This window comes from Centroberyx affinis, unplaced genomic scaffold, assembly GCF_046629955.1.
Source record: "Centroberyx affinis isolate AG114_WGS23_722 - 3 ecotype Tasmania unplaced genomic scaffold, CSIRO-AGI_Caff_v1 ptg010099l_1, whole genome shotgun sequence".
NCBI lineage: Eukaryota > Metazoa > Chordata > Actinopteri > Beryciformes > Berycidae > Centroberyx > Centroberyx affinis.
Window position 1 is genome coordinate 111803 of NW_027284735.1, and position 27383 is coordinate 139185.

General features: G+C 42.0%; 1 protein-coding gene across 4 annotated transcripts in view; it reads right to left on the reverse strand.

Moving 5' to 3' along the window:
- Nucleotides 1–1097: 1097 nt before the first annotated feature.
- The window catches only part of LOC139640641 (rho GTPase-activating protein 26-like), a 108968-nt gene continuing 82682 nt past the window's right edge, over nucleotides 1098–27383 (reverse strand). For 2 of the 4 annotated variants that reach the window (XM_071514816.1, XM_071514815.1), the window contains 8 exons: nucleotides 26983–27088; nucleotides 23705–23864; nucleotides 21277–21418; nucleotides 19257–19434; nucleotides 7315–7350; nucleotides 7026–7136; nucleotides 5206–5297; nucleotides 1098–2075 (listed from right to left, as the gene is read on the reverse strand). In XM_071514816.1, coding sequence (XP_071370917.1) covers nucleotides 1987–2075; nucleotides 5206–5297; nucleotides 7026–7136; nucleotides 7315–7350; nucleotides 19257–19434; nucleotides 21277–21418; nucleotides 23705–23864; nucleotides 26983–27088 — 914 coding nt within the window. In that variant the 3' untranslated portion in view covers nucleotides 1098–1986. The remainder of the gene's footprint in view (nucleotides 2076–5205; nucleotides 5298–7025; nucleotides 7137–7314; nucleotides 7351–19256; nucleotides 19435–21276; nucleotides 21419–23704; nucleotides 23865–26982; nucleotides 27089–27383) is intronic. The other 2 variants (XM_071514818.1, XM_071514819.1) reach the window with 2 other exon arrangements.

Here is a 27383-nt window from a genome sequence, read left to right on the forward strand (position 1 = left end):
AATGTCATTAAATATTCTGTCCTAAATGAAAGCATGAAGATCAAGGGAAACTCTTTTTCCAGGATAGCTGATAGATGTTCACCAAGTAGTTCAGAGGAAAAAAAAACAAACAAATTAATGATATTCAGCTTTGACTCGTAGGAAATGAGGACATTCATTGGAGCCCCGAAGCAGACCAGCGTACAAATCCATCTTTGAAATTCACTACTCGGTAATTAAAAAAACCTGGAGTGAACTTTTGCCTTAATGGTGGCGTTTTTCACGTTTCATGTCATCAAAGTGCCTGTCAATTTACATATGTAATCAATCACTCCTCAAGGTTTTACTTTATGAAACACCGGAAACGACTTGTTGCGTTTTGGTCTGAACGCCGACCCAAATGTAAATGTGGCTCCGTTCCAGATAATTAGGTTATTAGCGTCATCGCTGAGTGGCCTTCTAGTCATTTAGTCATTTCGTGAGGGAGTCGGTTAGAGGCAAGCAGGAGGAAGCAGCTAGATAGCAAGATAACGGTGATTAGTTCCCGGTGATGACGTACACAGTGCAACGAATTATGGGTCATATTTGGTTTTCAAATGACTTCACTCGATCGCTCGCTCCGTCCCGTTGAAGATTAAAGGATCTCTACAGTGAAGTAACCGATGGAAGTAAATGATGCAATTCTGATCAGAATTCATCAGCAAAAACTAGGGAAATAAGACCCAGATTGAAAATAAGTGGAACGTTCCTTTAAGGGCCTTGCTGTACTGGAACATTTATGGATCGGGCCGATGTGAAAAATACAACATCCAGGCTTAATGGGGGTTTCCCCAGGGGGGCCGCGAGCGAGGATGAGGGAGGACCGGACTGAAATAGCGTAAAATAGACTCTAAAGTCGATGTCTGGTTATTTCCACCGCTGACAGTCACAGTCAAAATGTGGTTGAGCCGGGGAAGCGGGGCAGGGAATCACAGCTGGGCCTGTTTTAACCAGCAGGAATCGTCTGTTCCTCCTACGTTGCGTTGTAAACCGCTGATTTGCTTGCAGAGCTTGTTTGAAATGTTTCACTTTTTTTTTTTGGGGGGGGGGGGGGGGGGGGGGGGGGGGGGGTTAAAACGGAGAAACCCAACGCTGACCTTTCGGAGAACTGTTTTGAGGCGACCTCGCTCTCCTCGCTCGATCTGCCCCGGGGCTGCTGCTGCTGCTGCACTGTAGCTCTGAAACATTAGCCAGGTTGAGTCTTGTCCCAGAGACTCACCGGGCCGCCGCAGTACAGCAGCGAGTATTTCACAAAACACATTTACAGCCAGTCGGCGTTAAAAGCTCCGGCCGGCCCCCGATGCGACCGACGATCATTCAGCCACGAGGCGACCGGGCGAGCTCGTAGTCCAAAGATTAAGGCCACTTGCTTTTTTTTTGTGTTTCCTGTCCTCACATCCCCTTTCCAAAAAACCACAGGAACATCTTTTTTTTTTTTTTTTTTTAACAGTTGTAGCAAGAGGAGATGCTCAAAGCAGTGGCAGTGCATTTAAAAAAAGAAAGCAAGGACTGAAAAATCCTGAGCCTCACAGCTCAGCAATATTAATTCATTTCTACAAGTAATTTTGTCTCTCTCCTTCTCCACTGGTCTCTCTCTATGTCTGGGTCTCTCTCACCCACACACACACACACACACACACACATTCCAGATTCATTACCACATCATCCTCTCCACGACCAGGAAGCCTTTCCTTTCAGCTCCATACTAATCCAATAACAGCCGGAACCACAGGGGGTCTCGTCTTTTTCTTTTTTTTTTTTTTTTTCCAGTGCAACTCAGTGGTCTCGCCCCACTCCACTCCGCTCCGCTACGTCACATCGCTCCAGTTTCAATTCCCAGTCCGGGTCCCAGTCCCGTTCAGCCGAGTCCGATCTAATCAACAACAGTCCAGTCCAGTCAGATCTAGTCTGCTCCGGTCCCATGCAGTCCAGTTTGGTCCACTCCGGTCCTGTGAGGTTCAGTTTGGGCTACATAAACTCCACGTAGTTCTCTGGTATCAGCCCCGTTCGACCATCCAGAGTCCCTTCTAGCCAGCCGGGCTCCCTGGAGGGATGAACTACAGAGAGAGAGAGAGAGAGAGAGGGAGAGAGACTTTGACTTTTGATGTTATTTCCTGAAACATCTCACAAGACAGAGGAAAAGGAAAAACACCTTAAAAACTCCAACCGTATACACAGTACATGCACATAAACACACACTTGCACAAACACACATGCACACACAGAGAGAGAGAGAGAGAAAGAGAGAGAGGGAGAGAGGGAGGTGGGGTAAGAAACAGATGCACATAACTAAGAACAGGAGACAGTTAACGATTTCAGATGTTCCTCATTTCATTTCTGGATATTTTCAAGGGGGAGCAGGCGTCTCGAGCAGCAAAGTCACACCAGCAGCTCCTGATGCTTGACATTAAATCAGATGTCAGACTCCAGACAGGCTGGGATCACATGACCTCACCTTACCTGACTCCTGCAAATCTACTGTTATGTACGTCTACAGTAGATGGAGCAGAAAACAAACTAACTGCAGGTAAATGAAGAAACTGCATGACGTACAGGACTGTGAAGGCCTCATATACAGTCAGAGGTTAGAAACAGTTTTCACTAAACCTACATTCACTACTGCTGCCAGACGGTGTTATGACGATAAAATTGTTTTGATTGCGAGTACGTCATTAAAAGTATCATTAAAATCAGTTGTTTTTGTTTTTAGGTATCTAAAAATACTTCATCATTATTATTATTGCTGTTAGAATAATTTAATCAGGTGGTTGAGGTGGGAAAAATATGTAAATATTCCCATCCCTATGCAATAACACTGACTTGAATGCGTTACAGTGGTTGTGGAAAACAACAGCAATTATTCCTCTGCTGCTGTAAACTGCAGTGATTTTGCTTCACTTTATGTTCATGCAATGTAACGTTCCCTCAAGCTGTAAACACAGGCACTTTATTATTATATTATACTGTCAATAAAAACAAGTTGACGTGAAGTTGAGCTTGTCAGCTAATGAAAGCGCCAACAGAAAGGCTGCCTTGGATTTGGGGCATACATGTCCAAACAACTCTCTAATAATGTGACTAATAGTGCGGAGCCCGACATGTATGAACTGCAACAATACTGTGCTTCGGAGGAAGTAACATAATTAGATTAATTATGTGTTTGTGTGGAACACTGACGCGCAGCATACTGTAACGTCCTGATAAAAAGATCCAAAACCAAGAAAGTCCTTCTGGCAACATGTGTCTTAAAAAACAGGAAGTCAACACGGCAGTCGCGGCAGAAGTAAATTGTCTGCTTTACCACAGCGGAGGATTTTGTCCTCTCTGACAGAATCCAGCTCACAAATAAACCCTGTTTGCAGGCCACGCTGCCGCAGAGTTGCATCAAACAAAGAGACAAAACAAAAACTTGCACGAAAACACACGAGACCACGCGTGAGGTTTTTGTCTCCTTCGATCTTCTTCTCCCATCCGCCTGATTTAAGCGTCTGAGAAAACGCGTTTTCCTTTGGATGCTCAGTATTTCTGCAACGGCATATTAATCAAAACTATGACGACATTGTGTTTAATGGCTAAGAAAAGCAGATTTATACACTGTTCTGTACGCTTAAGAATGCTAAAAAGGACATTATACGACTGGGAGGATATGTGGAAGGGGAGAAGAGCTATAGAGGGACAGCTGGGATGCTCCGTCCTTGGCGGGCCACTGGTAACACCCACCGCCTCGGTGTTGGGGTGTTGAGATGCCGCCGCGGGGATTAAATGTCCCCAAAGTGACCTGTTGACCCCCGGGGCTCTGGTGACACCCTCAAGGCACGGCTCTGCGCTAAACAACCTGCGGTACTGTCACTTAGCCCAGGATAGCCCCATTTAGGGGAGCGGGGGGTTCGAGAGACCATATGTCCCAATTTCCCTGCGTGGATTAATGAAAGTATCACATTAACTAAGGTCAATTCAATTGTGCTTTTCTGCCTGATAATCAGTAAAGAAGCTTAACTACTGCTTAAATGGCTTAATTGTCTTTCAATTGGTATCAATCTGGTCTTCATTAAGAGAGTTGGGTGAAAGGGAGCTGCTGAATGAGAGGGATGAATGTGATTTACAGTTCAGGGAGCTCAGATTACAGACTGAGAGAAGGCAGAGGGGGGAACCTGAGTCTATAGGAGGAGAGGAGAGGAGAGGAGAGGAGAGGAGAGGAGAGGAGAGGAGAGGAAAGGAGGAGAGGAGAGGAGCGGAGAGGAGACGAAAGGAGGAGAGGAGAGGAAGGGAGAGTAGAGGAGAGGAGAGGAAAGGAAAGGAAAGGACAGGAAAGGAAAGGAAAGGAGATGCCAGACACTGGTACTAGGGGGAGAGACCGTTGAGTAACAAGTGGAAGCACAAGCCCTCCTCTGCTACTATATATGGTTACAGACCATTAAACAATGTGCAACGGAAAACTGGAAATAAGTGTTTTTAATACCTTCGTGTGTCATCCTGTGGGTGGAATATTTTAACATGTGTACTTCTTTTTCCCCCAAAACAAGTCAAAGTAAATCTCATCAAACCTCAAAGGTGTTGAGTGTTTTCACTTAACTGGACTTTCTACAGGAGCATCTATTACACTCCAGTCTGATGTTTTCCTCAGCAGCGTACGAAAAGACCAAGTGCACATCCAAGCTTTTTCGCAGGCCAGGTGTTGGATAAAAATATACTTGGAAAACAAGTGGAAAAAACAATATATCCAAGCTCCTCATAATTAATTGCATTGTGTCAACCAACAAAAACTCCATCCTACAATCCTGAGTGTTTGAGGAAGGCCTTGTTGGTAGAAACGTTGCCATATCCAGAGTGTGGATATATTTCTGTGGGACGTTGCCAGTGCACTTTGCATTTTCAAAGCCTCCAATGTGATCAACACCTTACCAAAGGGGAGAAATGAGATGGGAATGAATGAGTAATCAATGTATTTAATTATAGAAGGGGCAGTCCAGGAAAAATGGTGGCAAAAGTCTCAAATTAATTATCCAAATTAGGGCAAAATCCAATGACTGTAATACATCCCCCCGCACAGAGGCTAGTGAGGTCCAGCGAATCCCCGAGGCAGATTTTTCATGCTGACAGTAATTGTTTGTTTCTGCACAAACACCAACCCACAATATTTTTCCTTTTTTTTTCCCTCCCTGCTGGCGAGTCCAGAGCCTGACTCACCGTTCTCAAAGACGGTCCCAGCGATGAAGGACAGCTCAGAGTCATGCTCTGCCTTGCAGGCGTACAGCGCTCGAGCCTTCCTGCCCACAACACTGGAGAGAGAGAGAGAGAGAGAGAGAGAGAGAGAGAGAGAGGGAGAGAGAGAGGAGAGAGAGAGAGGGAGAGAGAAAGAGAGAGAGATACTTTGACTTTTGATGTTCTTTGGTGAAACGTCTCACAATACAGAGGGAGAGATGACCAGAAATACCTTAAAAACTCCAACACCTATACACACACTTGCACAAACACACATGCAGAGAGAGAGAGAAAGGGGAGGGAGAGAGAGAGAGAGAGAGAGAGAGAGAGAGAGAGAGAGAGAGAGATACTTTGACTTTTGATGTTCTTTAGTGAAACGTCTCACAAGATAGAGGGAGAGATGACCAGAAACACCTTAAAAACTCCAACACCCATACACACACACTTGCACAAACACACATGCAGAGAGAGAGAGAGAAAGGGGAAGATAGAGAGGGAGAGAGAGAGAGAGAGAGAGAGAGAGAGAGAGAAAAGGCTTGCAGTTTGAAACAATGCATCATTCAGACACTCTCAAGTTACTAAAACCACAGAAAGGTTATTCCTTTACAGAAAGTGTTTTACAAGTACCAAGTGGCTACAAAAATGCAAGATACAGGCTGTGTGTCTCGCAAAAGTCAACCTCAGAGACGCGATATTTCAGGACCGTTATGGATTTCAGGTTCTATTTTTTGTTTGTTTGTTTGTTTGATTGATTTTTTTGGACGCACAACTGCCACTCATTTTGAAGAGGAAATTACAGTTTTCGTTCCTCTTCCAGGCCCCTTATCGCGTCCCTGCAACGTATATAAAACCAGGGTGAGCCGCAGAATCGGTCAGTTGCCATGCAGAGTGTCGAGCGGGAGGAGGGAAGGCCGGGATAGCAAAGCGGACGAAATGTTATAACGACATCTGTGGCAGCACCAGGAGGCTTGAAGCTCACAGTAAGGGAGAAACAGTCACTGCATGTCTGTCAAGGTTGAGCTCAGCTCCATTTAAAAGCATTCAGTTCAGGAGGTGGATTTTCTGTACGAGTTAAATAGTGGAATACGTTTTTTACATATTTACTGGCAACAATATAGCATGATGATGTGCTATTTTAGTAAACATTAGCAAGATGCCCATTAGCACACCATTATTAAGCGAATTTAGGATTTCACAGGAAGCTGCCATAGCTGTGTAGCAAATAAAAACATGTAGACCTGGATGTATTTTCATTTTTTTCCCCCCAAATTAGTATTTGAGGAGTGCTTCAACTTTCCAGGCACTCCAACAGCTTCAGAAGTGGAACTATTACATGAAAATAAAGTGAATAAACATCACAAATCTATTTTTTAACCTTTACACTGCAAAAAATGACAAGCTGTCCAGTGATTTTAACTTGTTTCCAGACCTGTCAAGCTTATTTTGTCATATTTTTAGTCAAATTATCTCACTGCACTGGCAGATAATCTTGCTGGTTTCAATAAATTTCACTTGATACATGTCAATATGATTTCTTTAAAGAAATCATCATAAAACAATGAAGAACATTTTGAAACAAGAAACTTTCTCCAAGAAAATGTCACTTTTACCAAGTAAATAACAAGTTACATTATCCTGAAAAACAGTCAAATTTGTTGGAACCAGTGCCAATGCAGTAAGATGACTTGTCTCAGCAATGCCCTGCCCTCGTGTTCATACAGTTACACACATCCTCAGCTGGGAGTTTCCCAGTACAGTTTTCTACAAGTTCAGATGAAATCGTAACAGAAACATTGTGGACCGACCTGACGGGGGAGGAGTCGCTGGAGGTGGAGGAGGTCGGCTGGGGGCTGGAGGGGGCCGAGAACATCGGCCAGGAGGGAGAACGAGGTGAGGTGGGGCTGGGGGACGCCGCACTGACACACACACACACACACACACACACACACACACAGTGAGTGATTCATAGCATTGGGTATTGTGATAGTGATAATGAAGTGATTAAAATGTTAAGTGTTACACCGCATGCATCGGTTCAGGTCATTGTAACCTGTTGTAAATGTGTTCGGTAGGTGAAAGACAAGTTTTTCTCACCTGGCTGGGATGCTGGCGCGGTTCTTTGGGTTCAGCCTGAAATCACAAGAACATGAAACAAAAAACAAAAAATGAGGTAATCCATCCTAATCAACGAGAGAGAGAAAAAGCGCTAAACTGTTTTCGCACGTCTAAACCTAGTTTAGACGTGCAAAAGTTTCCCCCCTTCCCATGTACTGTACGTCTTGTCATGTTTGCCTTCGCTTGCCAGACAAAGAGGAACCAATGACAAGTCCGTAGAGTGGACCTCCCAACTTGCTTGGCAAGCCAAGCCAAAATAAAACCCACATCATTTAGCTGTGAGGAGAGACTGACTCCCTAATAGCTCTCAAAGGGTTATGTGAGTCGCTTAATGCGCTCCAGCCTCGACCGAAATAACAACCTTAAATGAAGGCTAATAGTCGTGACGGGGAAAATGGTACGCTCTGGTGTGACGCCAAAGTCAAAACAAACAAAGGAGACAGCAGACTTCGCTATGGATACACACGGGCCAAACCTGGTGCGGGCGAGGTACGGTAACACACCAGTGATGCTAACAGTCGTCAGGTTATAAATCAGTTACTGCCATTTACAGGCTGCTGATAGCGGAGACAGCCAAGTATGTTCAAGTCGACGTGGCTAACATCGTCACAGGCTGCAAATATGAAAAATACATGTTTACATTTGGTTCTTTGATCTACTTACACATAGTTGGAGTGGGAGTCTCTCCAAGCGGTACCCAACTAATGTTTTTGTTTGTTTTTTTTCCCTTTACCCCACTATGATCAGTCTACATGGCACTGTATTAGAATAAAACTCCATCCATCCATCCATCTAACCAAGCTGCTCCTCCACCCATCCCTTCATCAATCTATTTGTCCTTCCATACATCTAAACCCTTTATCTATCCATCCAGCTGGTGCTGCAAGGATGCCAGGTTCATGCACACACACACACACACACACACACACGCACGCATGTGCAATCTTCAATTATGCTTGTCATTCAAGTCCCTCTCTCAGTGTCTCTCACTCAGAAACGACACACAGGCTGCTATCCATCACTGGCTCCCCTTAAGGATAATGGGTGATGAAGGAGGGAAGGTGAAAAAGACAAAGACAGAGTAAGTATGGAGGACTGGAGTGAGGAAGGAAGGAGAGATGGAGGGAGGGAGGGAGGCAGAATATGCTGGCAAGGGGGGGGGGGGGGGGGGGGGGGGGGGATGGAAAAACATAGAGAAAGATGAATGGAGTGAAGGGAACACACACTGTCCATAGCAAATTAAATTATAGCCGGGCGAGGCCAGGTTTTGTAACTATCTTCAAGATCATTTTCCCTGCCTGGTCTTTTTCTTTTTTTTATTACGTTATTGAGACAGAAAAAAAATATGAAGGCAGTTCAAGTAACACTGATAATATAATTATTACACGGCCGCCAGAGAAGATTTGGTCATAAACAAGGCCAGTATAAACTTGCACTGTAGAGAGTCATTAGGTAACAAAACGCCCACCACTTTGCATTCACGTTGCAGCACTGTGACAAGACTCAGCCACACTGTTGTGCATCATGACTGACTGCATGTGTTTCAGTTTATAATCTGATTTTCTGTTGCTTCATTGGTCTGCAACACATGAACAATAAGAGAGAGATAAACCTTAAAAGACTGGACTGCTCTTTAACACGAGACATCGCTCAATATGCAATATACAATACAATATACAACATATACACGCATATCAATAGACTCTAATGGGAGTCAGCTTCACAAATAATTTTCTACATCTTATCTTTAGATTTGCCTGTTCACCCACTGAATGGCAGACACACACAAGCATTCACATTGTCTCAAGGCTTAAAAACGCCTTCTTTAACCTTTCTCCTCTGCTTCATGATCAAAGTGGATTTAATATGAGAAACCAAAAGGGATTGTGGCTTTTTAATAGATTCAGCTGGACAGTCTATTTTAGGAAAACTGGGACTAGGCGGTTTTACCATTCTCCCTTTCGCCAAGATTTTGTTGGGAAATTGGGAAATTGTGCACATTTTTGCTCCTCATTCACTGAGGCCAATAGAGCCGAGGTTCTGTTTTATTCACCAGTTGCAAGCGCATCATTATTGGACAAGAGATACAGTGCATACATGTGATCAGCAAGGCACAATATTGTATTGTACTCTATTTCTGCCAGTGTCATAGAGTTCACTCTCCACGCAGTGTGTTTTACGCAGCTCCGGCCCTTTTGTTGAACCAGGACGTTATATACCATACTGCACCTAACATCAACTCATTCACAGCAGAGCCATTTCTATAGCCTAGGCTTTCCCTTTCCCGATGACGCGCAGGTTGCCATAGCGACTCTGTTGAATCCCCAACGTCACTCCTATGGCAAGGTTTTGGATAATATGGGATAATCGCGTTCCGTCTTTCTTGAGATTCATATGTCAAGCCACCGTATGACTCACCTCAATAACCACCTTTATTATTGGTACTCCGCCGATAACAGATAGGTGATAAGAGCTGTTCTGTGCTTTCTATGCATACTGTTGGGAGTCAATCTACTGTCCGCCAGCGATGCACTCCAGCAGGAAATTACAGCTTTAACTTGCCGGCGGAATCGCATAATACCCTATAACGAGTATAGATGAAATGATGGATGTTTGACCTGACGGTATGTTGCGATTCTGGAATAAATCATCGACTGTACCACTTGACTTTGTATCAGAATGCATCCACACCTTTTCAACCCCAGCGCAGTCTTTCTCCTGACTACTTTTGCTTTGAAATTACCAACAAATTGAAAAAAAAAAAAAAAAAAATGTAGAAGCAATACTTGAGGTGGATCGAGCTCTAATTGGAGGAGATTCTTGCAATAAACTGGAAATGGAAAAGCAACTGAAATTGCTTTGATTCCGCAAGAATAACCGGTGCACAAGGAATTTGACCTGGTTTTTGGTGCTGATATGATGCTGTTAAACTAGCTGCAGGACAAACTGCTAACAGGATATCTGTATAGTGCAGATAAGACATACTGTGTGACGGGAGAGTAAAGTTCCCTCCTTTCCCTCCATTTTACAGTACTTCTTGTTGTCTTTTACCCCCGTTAAGTGAAGACAAAAAATGCTGATAATTGCTAAATAAATTGTGTTTGTGTGCTTTTACTTAATGAAACTGACAGTCTGACTGATTCTCTCAACACCTTCTCTCTGTTTGGCGCGTCCTGCTTGTCAAGATGCTCTCTCTCATCTGCTTTCTCTCATCTGCTTTCTCCGTCTCATTTCCTCCCTCCCTCCATCCCTTTCTACCCCTCCCTCCCTCCATCCAGGTGATGAAGTGATAAAATAAAAAGTGGGATTATTTCCAGTTGTCAATCAAGATATTTTGAACGACTAATACAACAAAAGACACTATTTACAATAGCATTTATCTTTCTTTATTTTGAAAAGACTGATTTGGTTTTTTTAGCTGACATACTGTATCCTAAAAACTGAGATTTTATGGTTTGTGATGGTTTAAAAAAGTGGGGTCACTGTATTTCACAGGGGAAAATAAAGTGTAAACTGAGGTAAAGTGAGTTCAGGTGAGTTTACTCTTCATCCTGTCGCTGCTCTCTCTCCCCTCCATATTTGCGGCACACTTGACAGCTGACTTAATTAAATTGATCTCTTGTCGTCGCATCCCCCTGCCAGATAGACCATCAATCTGCACAACATCGTGCCATTACAACACACCCACTCACACCCACACACACACACCATCTCTTCCATCTCATCACAAGAAAATGGAAGGGTATTTGCAAATTGACTACAACGACAGCATGTATCCTAATTTATAGGTTATGCATATAAGGAATTAATCAGCGCTCTTTTTACAGCCTCGGTACCAAGAGCAACAAGCTCAAAGTAAAGTGAAATACACCAATGTGTCAACTTATGTCTCTATTTACTGCAAGACCCAAATGAACCAAAACATAAGTTGAATTATTAAATGGTGCTGCATTGCAACAACAGTCTGCATATCTGTTTTCACCTCCGGCACTGAGACAGTTTGGAAGTCCTGCTGTCTGTCAAATCTCTATTTACTGTGACATTTGATACAGTAAAGGATTACAACCCTGCAACGATCAATTAAAGCCATCATAGGCAGGTTTTATTAGCTGACAGTCTGTTTGAATTTGACAAAAACTTGGATGAACATAAATGAGTAAGATAATATGTCGGAATCTCTGCAATATTGCTCAGCTATTTGATTTCAAAGTAGTAGATTTTTGAGGTTGTCAATCAGCTGCATGGCGATTGCTAATGGCTGGGTGGGTGGTGGAGGAGGGAGGGGAGAGAGTGTGTTTGTCTTCCTGGTTTCCTTCAAACTTACCTACTGCGGCTTTAAGAAGGAATGTCTCATCCATCGCTCAGAGGCCCTAACGATAATAAACCAGCATGACCTGCAAATATTGTGTTTGGGCTCTAAAAAATAATGCAAAGGTGCAATAAGCTCACAGGCAACAGCGGTGCTTAACACATGACTAATGAGCCTCATAAATTCATGTTGCTGCTGATGTCATTCATCAAGTGTAATAGTGTGTAACATAACAGTATCTCTGCATTTGAGCAATAAACCACAAGATGCTGCAGCGATACAGGGAACAGGCAGGAGGTGTTGGTGGCTTTTATAAAGTGGAGCTAGCATGGCATTGTAAACATAAAAAAAAATCCCCAAAACATCCAATAAATGTTTTATTTTGTAATCAATAACAATTAAATAATGATAATATTTAAACGCTCTAAAATATTTTTAACCACAACTTTTATCGTTTATCGTTTTTTTTTAAGTAAAGTTAAAAACCTTCAGTGTAGTCACATTATATAACTTGTTTCCAATCCAGCTAAAGTTGTTTTTTAAGTTTTTAAATAAATTTGCATGAATCAAGTCACATCATCTTAAAACAAGTCGAATGATCTGCCCATTTTTCCCTTGAGTCAAGAAAACTGAATTGCATTGTGATGAAGTGAAATGATGTGGCATTTCTCCTTAACCAAGAAGAATACTTTTGTGATGTGGTAATTCAATTGGGTTTGTGCTTCCCTTTGTGTGCGCCTCTGGCTTCACAAAGGGTCGGATGAATTTAGCCTGTTAATCCCTGATTATAAACACCGACACTCGTCTCAAAATGTTTTTACAACACAGATTATGTGCAGTAAAGCCAAACACTTGGATTAAAATAAACAGAGTAAAAGCGGCTGTTTTGAATATTAATTAGATAAGAATTATAGTTTATTCACTTGTCGATTCAGTCCCTGGTTATCCATTAGTTTGATTATGCATTATGAATGCTAATGTGCCCTTTGAGTGTTAATGTCATCAGCATGGTCGCTGTCGTCGTCATCATCATCATCATCATCATCATCCACACAGAGCTAGCTTTAACGCCCAGCCACACTCGTGACTGTGCAGCCTGTAGGAAAGCATAAATTGCAGTGTATTTACAGCGATGCAGAGAGCAGGGAAAGGGAGAAAGGGGGAAATGTCAGAGAGAAGAAGTATTTTAAGTATTTTTCTCTATTCTCACCGCCTGTGGCGATAATCAAAATAAGCAACAAGAAATTTACTGTGCAGCATGGAAACCACCGGTTCTCTAACACTCTAAAACGGCTGTATTAATAATGTAATAATAGACATAAATTTGAGATAACCTTCACTTGTTTCCACTGCAGTTTCAGGAATTGTCTAGTGTCAGTATCGTGAGACAAGTCAGAATAAGGCAGATCACTGCACTACTATCAGGAAAATGACACTTGATTCAACAAAATTATTGAAACAAATTGATTTGAAGAGAAATTATCTAACTCCATTGGCAGATTTCTTCACTTATTTTAAGAAAATTAAAATTTTAGGACTCAATAATAGACTGAATGACTTGTTAAGACTTGATCGATTGCCAATACTCACTCTATATCTGGAGACTGGGATGAACTAGAGGGAATGAGAGAGTGAAGGAGTGTGAATGTGCACAGTGGATAGATAAGAAGAGACTTAAAGAGGCAGAGAGGCAGGTGAAGACGCACTATCATATGTCTGTAGTGTGTTAAATGCAGAAATAAATTATAGAGGGAATGAGAAAAAAAAATATCAGAGAAAGCTAGAGTTCCTCAGTAACTGCACCAACAGCAGCAGACAATGAGGTGTGTGTGTGTGTGTGTGTGTGTGTGTGTGTGTGTGTGTGTGTGTGTGTACACATGTGTGTAATGCTGTTGGGGGAGGGAGAGAGGAAATATTTCTATGACAGGTTTCCTAGAAAAATGTTTTAGTCACCACGGAAATTTTTTTTCTCGCCTGGAGTGTATTTTTGGTGTTGTAATTCAGTTTTACTGCTCTCTCTCTCTCTCTCTCTCTCTCTCTCTCTCTCTCTCTCCCTGTCTTTCTCTATGTCTCTCTATCTCTCTCTCGTCTTCTCGCTGTCAAACAGAAAAGAGGACTCGACGGATTTCCCCCGAGGGACAAAAGGAGGAGAGGAAGAGACATCTTGACATTTGACCTTTCGCCTCCGCACCTCAGGTCCGAGGCCAAGTCTGCGAGGTCGACATTCGAATCAATCACAGACTGAAGTTTACTAGAAACCAGACTGTGAACTTTCACTCTCTCTTTTTCCTTTCTTTTACTCACTTTTCACTCACTTTTTTAGTCTCGCCTCGCATTCCGATTCGACTCATTTTGTTAACATTTTTTATTGCATTCCTAGAAAGAGCGCTAGAAATGCGATGCATATGTGTGAGAATGTAAAAGAGACATTTTCATACAGGTGTGGATAGACCTCAAGGCATTCCCCACCCGAAAGCGAACGGCAAAAACAGGAACGCCACGAGAAAAAAAAAAAAAAAAACCCTGAGCAGGAATTAAGGTGCTGAGGTCGAAAATAACATCCTCCTGCAGGGGGACGCTGCACTTTTGAAGGCTCAGTTGTTGACCTCTGACCTTTGCAGCCCTCTCCTCTCTGATGAGGGCACAGGCCGGGGTTTTCTTGGAATGAGAGAGAGAGAGAGAGTGAGTGAGTGAGTGAGTGAGAGAGTCCAGACATCCAGAGTCAAAGAGACCAGACAGACTCTGACCACTGACTTATTCAGCAAAACCGATACTTGCTACACTGTAAATGGGCTTAATTAAACCAGATCGCGGCCATATGAAATGCTAGCTGGGACCTCCCAAGCCGTGGAGACTAGATGATTTAAATATTGCTGACCAGGTTCCCCACACTCAATCACTCCGTCTGTAAAAGTAAAAAAGTAAATTTGTAGAAAAGAGAAAAAAACTCCAGGCAACACGACTTTTGATCCAAGATATTCCAGAGAACAGATGTTTTGTTCCTAAGGCTTAAATCGATCACATTATATTTGGATAGTCCAAAGTGCCACTAAAAAGTCTACTGAGTTTCAGGTGATATTCACAATGTTAGGTTTGGAGTCAGCGATAGGGTTAGAGTCACATATTCTGTAGAGATGCAGCAAACAGGAAAATGACATTTTGTTGCACAGCTACATTTTGTCATCTGATAGTTGAGAATCATCACTGGACTGTCCAAATAAAGTGCAGCTTAATCTAACATAAGGTTTCAGTCCTATACTTTCATTACATTTCAGTTCTTGAGTTTCATCGGAGCTGACTTGTTGATTACTACTTCATCTGAGCTGATGTTCAGTTTCAGTTTTCAGGTCGCTCCTAGACTTTTACCTGAACCGGCCAAGTCCTACTACCTAGACTTTGGCCAGAACTGATGTTTCAGCCCTAGATCTTGATCAAAATATTTTCCGAAAGGCAAAACGTGGCACTAGACCAATGTTATGACTCCAGGAGGTTTGATGGATGGGATGTAGTCATTTATCATTGATGAAGAAGTTGATGAAGCTTGAGTTTCTGTTCCTTGCTGCTGCTCCTGCTATCAAGTTCTTCTATTTATTCCAAACAAATTGCTGTGGCTGCTTCTGGAAACATAAAGCGCATCACTTCCTGTACACCTATCCTGTTGCATTTTATTTATTTATTTTTTTTAATCCTGTTGCGGAAGCACCTACCTGACAACGGGTGTTTAGAACAGCAAATGTAAAAGCTTTCATAAACTAGGTATAGGTTGAATAAATATTGTGTTACATCAATCGGAGATACAGAGCTGCAAAACTGACATTTATTTGTATGAAAATGTTGCAGATTATTTCATTAACCAGGCAGCAAGTCACATTAGAGCTAATTTTTAATTGCAAGGATAAATTCTTACTTACAAGGCCAACCTGGTATGATCTTAAGAATCTCAGTATAATTACACTGTAGCCCAAGTATTGTAAAAATATTGCCTTGGGAACTCTCTGGCGATTTGCACCTCTGTGACCGTACTGCAGTCCACCGACACTCTAGCCAAAGAGCAGCTTTGGAAATACAATAAACACTTTCTCATTCCGCCGCTGTCCGGTTTTCTTTTTGTGGTCGCTTGCTGAATAGCTGAAAATCACTCAACAGGTCTGTGTTTGCTCAACCAAAATAAAAACCTCCACTGTGTGTCAGCGTGCTAAATACACACGGAGCACTGGTAGGGTTTTTTTTTGACCACACAGCGCTTTCTCACGCATGAAAATAAGATGTAGCCGCAAGCGAAGCGCAAAGAGCATAATTCTTTCCATCTCACAGCGATTTCAAACGTTTAGCGAGTAGACGCAAGGAGATGCTGGAAAACGGCTAAATTAGCCGTGACAGAAGCAATGAAGAGGAATCTCTCCACTTTCATGACACAAATGTATGCGTACATACATACGCCATGTGATCCCCCCCCCACACACACACACACACACACATACACATACACACACTTGCATAAAACTCCTGATAGCACTATTCTATACATTCCTTCTCCCTAAGAGGAGGAGGAGGGGCGGCTGAACATTTGGAAGAGAATCTGAGAACATACCACTTCATGTCCCATTAGGTCCACTGTTATGACCCATGGGTCAGCCATTTCTGCCACTAAATGCCTCTTTAATATGACTCATAATCAAAAGACGGTCTCAAAACACTGCTCTGCCTCTATCTGTCTGAATCACTCTTTCAGTCCATTGAACTCTCCCTCAATTTCCCTTGCTGACTCTTCCTCCTCCTCTCTCAGCCACTTCTCCTTCTTTCTCCCTGTTGCTCTGTCTCCACTGGTTAGCCTCAGTGACTGTAGCTGGCAATCCACGTCTCACTTCTGCTATTCTCTCTTCCTTTCCCTGAGAGAGATGCTTACACTGTCACACGACTATTGCCAATACTGCCAATAAGACACAAATCCGATTTAGCTGTTTACATGATTGCACAAACTGACAACTCCCCATAATATTCCCTTATTTTTTACTTATTTTGATTATCCAAAAAGAATTGTGAGGGTTTTTTTTATGTTTCTTTGCTATAAAGTAACTTGTTTCCTTGCCTGCCAATATCAAATATTTACCAAAACAATTACACCCATGATTCTTCCCTACCACATCATGTTGGTCATCACAGCTATAGGCCTGTCTCTATTGGAATAATAAAGACAAATAAAACACCATGCTTCAGGCCCTACTTCTACTTCTAGGAAACCTGATGGAATGAAGGAAACAACTGATGCAACTGATGCATCAGTCATGACGAGAGTCTTATTTTACAATATTCTAATTTGGTTCTACTGTATAATAGAGCTGAACAATTAATTGAGAAAAAAAGAAAGAAATCAAAATCGCAATATGAACTTGCAATTTCCAAATCACAGCTGCAATTAATTGCTTAAGACAAAGAGGAGCGTCCAAATTGGATTTCTGAACAAGGTGTTTTAGAGCTCCAGGTAATATTTCACCCAAGAATCACAACCTTTCATTATACTCAAACTCAGTAAATCCTGCACACTGATATATATATATATATATATATATATATATATATACAGTACTGTGCAAAATTCTTAGGCACCCTAGAGTTTTTATATAAATTTCTTATAAGTGTTAGATGTGTATTTGTTTTCTGCATTAGTGTGTCAGTAGACTGCTGTTTATTGTAAATTTTTGATATTCAGACACTTTTCATTTTATTAGTTCTTCGCTTTATGGATATCTTTGACATATGCCTAAGACTTTTGCACAGTACTGTATACAGTATATATATATATATATATATTTTTTTTAAACAAAATCACTTTTCTTTAAACAATTTTAAAAATCTAAACATAATGTATGACAAGAAAAACTTGATATGAATCGCAATGGTAGTATTAGTAGTAGTAGTAGTAGTATCGCAGTAAATCGCAATTGCAGTATTCTGTCAAATAATCGCAATTAGGTTTTTTTTTGTCAATATCGTTTAGCCCTGCTGTATAATGTTAAAAAGAGAATGTTTGCAGCACTAATGCAGGATAGATGCAGGATAAATGCTCCCACTGTAAACAGTACATGTGCATTTCACACAATATACTGTATAACATTCACACTTCATATAATTTGGATCGACTGCTACAAATATGGCGGCTGTTCAAATACGGTGCTTCAGTTGATCACATCAATCAGAATATCGAATCCCATGTATGAATTAGCAGACATACAAGGAGATGCATCGGAGGAAATGTAATAAATAACGATGAGACCGAATTCACACTGAGAGGCAACTTAATAAACAAGGCTAGATATAAGAGCCATGTGTGAGTGAGAGATTAAAAAGAATAGAGATGAAGGGGAGAGTGAAGGAGAGGCGGGGAAGGTAGAAGGTACAAATGGGAAGACAGCGGGAGAAAAGTAATAAGTGGAGACGTGCAGCCGTCTCAGTGACAGGCTGTGTTTGAAACCCCGTCTCGCCTGTGACAGTAAATGAGATGATTGGTAGCTAGTTTCCCCTGAGGAGGCTCTGCCAGCTTGGATCTCTTCCCAGTCTAACAAGGCGTGCGTCAACACCAAAGTGGCGTGTGGAAACAACAAGACGGAACAGACGACCGCACGATGATGGACGGACAGATGAGGGGCGTGTGTGTGTGTGTGTGTGTGTGTGTGTGTGTTCCAGCCAGTATGCCTCTGTGAATTGGTGTGTCTGCGTTTGTTTACATCTGTCAATGTCGACAGCATGGGTGTGTCCAGTCAGCGTTTACATTAAGATCTACAGCACTTCTCACAGGGGGGAGGGGCTTGTTCCAACCCGCTAAAAATATCTTTGTAAATGGTTTACGGTTTCAATTATGTAAACTGCTTGAGGTGTGACTGATTTATCTGGACAGACACTTAAAAAAACCCTCAAAATCCCTAAAAAAACCCTCTAAAATCAATCCGAGATTAAATACATAGAGCAGTGTTTATGGTTTTGATAGCATTTAAAATGTATTTGACTTTATGTAACCAGGTATGGGGATTTGAGCCGATGACTTTCTGGTCACACACCTGCTTCTCGTGCCTCTAAGTTGCTGTGTGTGTGTGTGTGTGTGTGTGATCAAGTGTGTGTATGTGTGTGTGTGCATTACTGTTGGTATGTCTGACGTGTGCATCTGTATGTGTGTGTTTTTGTGTGTGCAGGTGCATTTCTGTGTGTATGCGCATGTGTTTAGTGAACAGGTGTGCGTATGTGTGCATTCTTGCATGAGTACGTGTGTGTGTATATATTTATTTATACATATATTTTTGAATGTATATACTCTTACCGGGGTTCGCTTCCCCACTCACATTCCTTGCCCTTCACCCACCCATACGCACACACACACACGCACACACACACACACACACACACACACACACACACACACACACACGCAGGCTGCTCATATTTATTTTTATTTCTCTCGACAGTCATCACTCTTAGCATTGCTTCTCTGCTGCTTCTCTCCGTTTTGTCTTTACTTTCATATCTGTCCAGAAGTGCAGCTGCATTCTTCTTATGAAAGCCGCTATATAAATAAAGTCAATCTCTATTTTTCTGATCATGTTCTCTGTCCTATACTCACAGCGAGCTGGGCCGGCTCTGCCTGCTCTCCTGCTCCCCGTCGTTGCTGGTCAGGCTGTGTCTCGGGGTTCGTCCCTGGCTGCTGTTGCTGCTGCTGCTGCTGCTGTTACAGTTGGCGCTGGAGGAGACGGGCTGCTGCAGCTCCGCGGCCGAGTTCACCACACTGTTCCTCTTCTCACCTGCAGGAGTAACAAGACGGATTCAGAAACTCTTTGGTGTCATCCACCAGCAAATTGTCTCTTTGTCTCTTTGTCTGCGGTAGAAAGCGATGTAACTTAGCGGCCACTTTGACAGGCCGGTTAGCAGTGGTGGAAAGTAACTAAGTGCATTTACTCAAGTACTGTACTTAAGTACAATTTAGAGATACTTGTACTTTACTTGAGTATTTCCATTTCATGCTACTTTATACTTCTACTCCACTACATTTCAGAGGGAAATATTGTACTTTTTACTTCACTACATTTATTTGACAGCTTTAGTTACTAGCTACTTTGCAGATTTAGATTATTAATACAAATTATAAATCAACTAATAAATGATTATATATTTTTATAGGTTAAGCTACCCAGCAGTATATAAAGTAATTAAAATTAGCTCCACCTTTACCAGCTGCAACATTAAAGTGATAAACACATTAATGCATCAATAATTATAGTCCAACAACATGATATATATGATTCTGAAATGGGCCATTCTGCATAATGACTACTTTTACTTTTGCTACTTTAAGTATATTTTGATGCTAATACTTTTGTACTTTGACTTAAGTAAGATTGAATGCAGGACTTTTACTTGTAACAAAGTATTTTTACACTGTGGTATTGCTACTTTTACGTAAGTCAAAGATATGAATACTTCTTCCACCACTGCCGGTTAGATTAGGACTAGTAACAGGGTATCGTCCATTTCTGCATCAGATATCTAGTCTAGAAAGACACTCAACACATTCCTTCCATTACTGTAGCCATGTTTGTACTGATGTAGTAATTCAAAGAAATAGAGACAGTCAAGGATTGTAGCGTTGCTCTAAAAAGAAAATAATGAAGACAAAAAATATCCATTGTATAAGTCTGTGGGCACGTTTTTAATTAATTGATAATAATAATAATAATAATAACAATAATAATAATAATAATAACCTTTATTTATATAGCACCTTTCATACACCACATGCCGCTCAAAGTGCTTTACATCAATAGAAGGCAGATAAAAAGATAAAATTCATATAAAAGAACAAGCAAAATGCATTGCATTAAAAGAATCAAATCAAGTAAAATAGAAAGATAAAAGAACGCAACAAATACTCCCATTTAAACCAATTAAAACTCTAAAAACTCGAAATATAGTCACACACTACCTGATTCTGTACACAAAATAGCACTGAAAATAGACAGGGTGGCATATCTCTATGAAAAATGTATGTTAACTAATATCAGCTGTTGGTAGGTGAGGCCAGAAAGTTCATTTCTGACTCTGTCCACTGTGACACTGCCTGTTTGTGTCTGCGTATGTGCTGTGTCCGTTTCTGCATGTGTATATTTATGTTTGTGTGTGTGTTGTTTCCCTGTCTCTTTGTCTACATATTTTTGAGTGTTTGTTAGCATTTGTTGTATATTTTAATGTTTTGTGTTTGCATGATACCACAGTGTTTTCCTCAGGTTGTCAGTTTACTACAGCAGCGTAGGGAGGGAGGGTTATTGATGACTTGTTATTCAGGCACTAAAGTCTCTAAATCTAGTATAAACTAATGGCACTGCAACACTTCCGTCTGATTATCGAGGCTACGTTTCAAACTAGGTGCAAGGAATTATGGTCATTGTAGTTCACTAACATGCTTTAGCCACTTGGCAGCATTAAATCGTGATTGTTTGAAAACTATATCAGTGAGAACTGCCAGCTTAATGTATCATTGCTCCAAAATGAATCCAAAAAACTGCTTGGCAGGCTGTTAATTTACCTGGGCGAGCCGCAACAATATTAATCCTGTAAGGGAAGCACTGTACTGCCAGTGTCCAACTCACCTTTCAGGGAATGTGTGGGAGTGGGGAAGAGAGTGAGCGGCCTCTCACTGCAGGACGGGGCTTTACTCTCCGTGCTCCTCCTCCTGGACAGGTTGAGCTGCAGGTTGGTCGAACCGGTCGAACTCGGCATGTCCTTGAATATCTGCACACATGAGGGAGACGGATGAGGTGTGAGTGATTCAGCTCAGCCAGCAAAACAATCTACATCGAGAGGTCAAATTTACAAGATGGAGATAACAAAATGGAAGTAACATAGAAAACATATGGAAACACTGGGTTTTTGATTTGTTTTCTTCACAAAAACAATTAACGAGTATACAGTATGCTCTAAATTCCTTTCGGTCACATGAAGGTACAACATTTTTACCATGAGCCAGTTATGGACTGGATCTGGATACTTGCAGGATAGTTTAGTTTATCTTATCGTATTTAATCAGAGACTTATTTCCAATGTGGTGTTTGAATGTAAAAACATAACATGCTGGTCCTAATATGCTACATTATGATTCAGTACAAAAAACAAGCAAAAACACAGTATTAAAATAGCAACATGATGAAATAAACATTTCTGCTAACTCACTAGTGATCCAACCAGTCCCTATGCCTGTTTGCAAAGTCAATAAGGCTTGCCATTTTGCTCTGCTGACCGGGAGACAGCCTAATATGTGAGCTGATAAACAAAAACACATCAATTTCATTCTTTTCTATATTCCACCAGTGCATTGCACCCTTTACACTCACTATTGCCGAAGTCAGCATCCTAACTGCTTGCTGCTGCCCCATCTAATGTTTTTTTAAGTATAAATAATTACAGATGCAGAAAAGCAAAATGGACAGCAGGGTAGACTGTGGCCCACAGTCTACAATTTACAATTTCTAACCCTAAAATTCATTTCTGTGCTATTCCTTGAAGCAAGATACAGCAGAATACATAACACCAACTTAACGTACTGTAATTACATTCAGGGAAGAGGAGAGAATGACGATCACATGCTGTGCAGCTCTGTATTTTGTCTCATGTTTTTAATTTTTCCCTCACCAATTCTCTCTCCATTTTTTGAACAGATTTTTTTTCCCCCACAACTGAAAACCTTATGTTTTTATTAGCCTGTTATTTCAGCCTGAAAAGTCAAGTGTCATCATCTCCTCATCCATTCGTCTGTCATCGCCTCTTTCTCCTTTTCAGCCAGCTCCACACCCTTAGCTCCATCCAGGAAGGAAAAGAGAAGAAACAGAAGCAAACTGGAGATCTGTGAAATCCCTTACCGACTGTCACACCGGATTTGTGGCTTTCGACTGCAGAAAAGTGTGCTAACCTGTCATAACCAGGACCAAATGAAACCTGCAGACTCCTGAATGCATGTAGCTATCATGAAGCTCCAGTAAAGTGTTTATGAATGTTTGCTTCAATACCGTGCACACCAAACTAAACTATGTTTTCATTGTAGTAAATGGTGGTAGCAAATTCAAGAGGAAGAGGAAAAAAAACACTTTCCAAAGGCTTCGTGCCAAAATTAGCAAAGGAAATGAAAGAAATGTCTGAAAAAGGACACTAATCATCTTTTTGTACGTAGGAAAAGGTCAGATGTGTAAAGGATTAGTGTTGTTTCTCAATTACACATGCAGACTGTCACTGTTCTATATCTTCAGGAGACAGTGTGATGTGGAGTGCGATGGGTTTTCTATAAGAACAGACACACCCTGCACTGGAGACACTGTCAATCAAAAAGAACTCCAGCAGTTCTCTAGGAAGTCTGGAGGAGGCAGAAAGCCAACGTGTGTGTGTGTGTGTGTGTGTGTGTGTGTGTGTGTGTGTGTGTGTGTGTGTAACTGTCTGTCTACCAGGCTGCTGGGCAGAATCTGCTGAGGATCACTGAGGATTCACTGTGTGTACCTGGTGTGTTGCGAGCTGCTGTGTGTGAGTGTGTGTGTGTGTGTGTGTGTGTGTGTGTGTGTGTGTGTGCTCCCTGGACAGGCCAAACAGACGTGTGTGTGTGTGTGTGTGTGATGCTGGGGTCTCAAACAGTCGGGCTAATTTGTCCGTTGCCATAGTGACCTCTGTAAGCAGCTTGACCAGCCAATAAGCTGCTTGGATCGAAAGGGGAAAGGGGCCTGAGGGCGTTGAAGTGTATATATACTGTATATGTGTGTGTGTGTGTGTGTGTGTATATATATATGTGCGTGTGTGTGTGTGTGTGTGTGTGTGTGTGTGTGTGTACAGCAGGTCAAGGTTCACACATAATGGTGGGCGGGTTAATTGTTGTTTTCATGAACAATTATGCAAAACTTAACAAGCCGAGGGAGGCATTTAATATATTTTGCAAATACTCCTCCATTCCACTTTACTTTACACTTTACTTGTGCGTGTGTGTGTTCATTTATGCATGATACACACACACACACACACACACACACACACCCCGCTTACCCTCTCATGGTTCTCTATGAGGATCTCCACCACGATGTTTTGGAACTTGATGTCCATGATGGCCGCCACCGTCTCCTCCTGCGGGCGGAGCAGCGTCGGCCCGAACACCACGCCCAGGTTGGCCACGGTCATCAGGTTCTGCTGGTGGTGACTGGCCACACTGAGAGAGAGAGAGAGAGAGAGAGAGAGAGAGAGAGAGAGAGAGAGAGAGAGAGAGAGAGAGAGAGAGAGAGAGAGAGACAGACAATGAGAGACAATTACCAATTTGTAATATTCAACTGTTTATTGTATTATCTGAATGCTCTTGCTTGAATTGATTTTGTCTTATTAGTAATGTATTCACTATTTACTCTGCTGATGAATTGTGTCTTTTTTACTTCATTGTTCTTAGATGCGTTGGCAGTATTGTTCTTATGACATTCATGCCAATAAAGCACGTTGAATTGAATTGTTTCCATTATTGTTTCCCAATTCATTATTATCCCATTCTCTTATTATTTAGCTTTTTTCCCTCCTCTCTCTCTTTCTTTTCCAACAAGGGACTTATAGCCTATGTTTTTGTTTGTTGTTGTTGCTCTTTTTTTTGTTGTTGTTGTTGTTGTTGCTTTGTTGTTTGTCTTTTCATGTCACATGTTTTGTACCTTAGTATTCTTTTTTGTCATTAGTCATAATGTGTTAAGAATTGAATTGAATTGAATTGAACTGAATTGAGAGACACTGTGATCCAGACATTCCACCTAAGCCGGTGCTGATTCCTTTATCGCAGATGGGTATTATCTATGAGGGTAAAGAGGTTGCACTCTGTCTACCTGCATACGCCCTCGACTGCATGCTGCGACTGGCTGAAACGGAAGTGTGAACCTGGCTACTATCCCATTTGTCACACATTATATCATGTCGCCGCTGCCTAAGAAAGCCTGGTAAAGCCAGGGGGCTTAGAAGCGGCTTTAGAGTGAAATACAATGCCACTCGACCGCATTAGAAGAATAATTACAGATAAGCCAACAGTGTCATGCCCTGCTTTTTCCTTATAGGCTGCAGCAGCTTGTGGTTATCTAAGCAAAAGACAGGCCACCTGCTATGGCCGTGTCTATGCAATGCTGTCTATGTGCACAAACATCCACAATGCTGAGGCAAAGAGGTGAATGAAAGTGGGAGGAAAAAGAGAGAGAAGAAGCCATCAGTAGGACGCAGGAGTGCATCGCCTTAATATGAAACCACTGACCAGGTCGTTGCAAATGATTACAACTGATTTGTTGCACTTTAAAGTCAAAACACTGAATCTCTACCAGCTCCAGTGGTGCTGCACTCTATAGGGGCAAAATGAAATCAATAAAGTAATACATTTATTATTACTATTATCCTCCCTTTCCCTTCAAGGGCCAAGTCAGGAAATAGATTTGACTTGAATGCGGCTGGATGGGTTTCTATTTACATGCTGCCTTAATGCATGTGGTCAAGAGATTACACACAGAGCGCTAATCCTCCTCGGGGATGCAGGACAACAGCAATCTGGCTAAATAGTTTTCCAGCAATGTAGATGTGGAATACTCAACCCCTGCAGAATGTATGAGGTTGTAATCCTTCTGGTGGGGAAAGAGAGCAAAACCTGCTCCTCCCTCCATACCAGAGGAGAGGAGAGGAGAGGAGAGGAGAGGAGAGGAGAGGAGAGGAGAGGAAGAACCGTAACGAAAGGAGAGGATAAGAGAGGAGAGGAGAGGAGAGGAGAGGAGAGGAGAGGAGAGGAGAGGAGAGGAGAGGAGAGGAGAGGAGAGGAGAGGAGAGGAGAGGAGAGGAGAGGAAGAAAGGTAAGGATAGGAGAGGAGGGGATAAACAAGGAAGTACCATAAGGAGAGGAGAGCAGAGGAAATGAGAGGAGAGGAGAGGAGAGGAGAGGAGTGGAGAGAAGAGAGGAGGAAGAACGGTAAGGAAAGGAGAGAGGAGAGGAGAGGAGAGGAGAGGAGAGGAGGAGAGGAGAGGAGAGGAGAGGATAAAAGAGGAAGAAAAATAAGGAGAGGAGAGCAGAGGAAATGGAGAGAAGAGAGGAGGAAGAACGGTAAGGAGAGGAGAGGAGAGGAGAGGAGAGGAGAGGAGAGGAGAGGAGAGGAGAGGAGAGGAGAGGAAAGAGAGGAGAGGATAGAGAAAGGTAAGGAGAGTGGAGGAGGAGGAAAGAAGAGGAGGAGAGAGGAAAAAAGGAAAAGAGAAGAGAGGAGAGAAGACAGAAGAGAGGCAGAAAAGTAAGGAGGGGAGGAGAAGAGATAGATCAGGGAGAAGAGGACAACAGCATAATGATGCAGCAGAGTTATGAGGAGTAGAGCATGTGAATCTATCCGGTCACTGTTGCTGTCACCAGTTCTCGACTCACTGCATGTCTAATCCTCTTAATTGGGTAAGCAGAGTGGGGAGATGTAGCAAAGTAACAAAGGGCAACACTGCACTACAGAAATACCACAGAATATACAGTTACAGCCAGTATATTACATGCATTTAAATCAATAACATTTGAACGGACGGGTTTATTAGTGGACAGTATTGAATGATGAATCAATAGAACAGATATTCCATTTAACCAGCTATAGAATGCCACATAGTATACAGCATTAGTAAGTATTTATGCCTGTGTATAACTCTGTAGACTATAGATCTGTCTGTTTATGGTTAAGGTTGTTTGGATTCCCATTAGCTGATAGCAACAGCCATTCTTTCTGGGATCTACATACACACATCTACAACACAGTACAATACATTAATAATTCAAACCACCTGAGCCTCTAAATAAAAATAAAAGGCTATTTATTTGGATGAGACTATTGTCTTGGCCTACAAAATTAATCTTGGTCTATGACTAAATCTCCATTTGAGTGGTATGCCTCTATAAATACTGAATTAAAAACACTGAAATAGGTTTGAAAGGTATTCCAACTCAACGTCAACTTAAATAAATGATAAGAACGTTATTTCCCCCCATTTCAATGATGCCTTCCTAAGAAACAGTTTTTGTTCTTTTGTCTCTTTCTTTCATTTTATTCTCTTGCATTAAATCTTCCCAGTTAGGAGGTTGGGCTGCTGTGTTCCTGTTGCCGTTAGATTCTATTCAGCTTGCTGCAATATTACTCACTGAGGACATTGACCTTCTCCAAAATTTAAACTTGAATTGCTTTCAGAGGAGCTCAGCTGCCCGTGGCTCCACTGCGATTTGAACCCTACGTGTATGTGTGTGTGTGTGTGTGTGTGTGTGTGTGTGTGTGTGTGTGTGTGAGCCTCATATTTCAACCTACTTGGCCAGGTGTTTGGTCAGCAACTCCAGCATCTGTCTGTTCTTCTCAGGCAGCCGGTGCACGATAGCATGGATCTCTGTCACCCTGGCCTCCGGGTTGTCTAGCTCTGGACAGACAGACAGACAGAGAGAGAGAGAGAGAGAGAGAGAGAGAGAGAGAGAGAGAGAGAGAGAGAGAGAGGCCAGAGAGTCAGAGAGAGAAGGAAATGAAAAGTAGAAGAGAGGGAAGGAGACAGACAGGTTTTCGTCAGTTTGGGTGTTTAACTCTACTGCAAAGTGGCACTGCAGTATTTTCTGGTGACAAACAGGTAGACAGGCAGTCAGGCAGTCAGACAGACAGACAGACAGACAGACAGGCGGACAGACATGCTGGTGATGAATGACTCTATAAGTCAGCGGCAC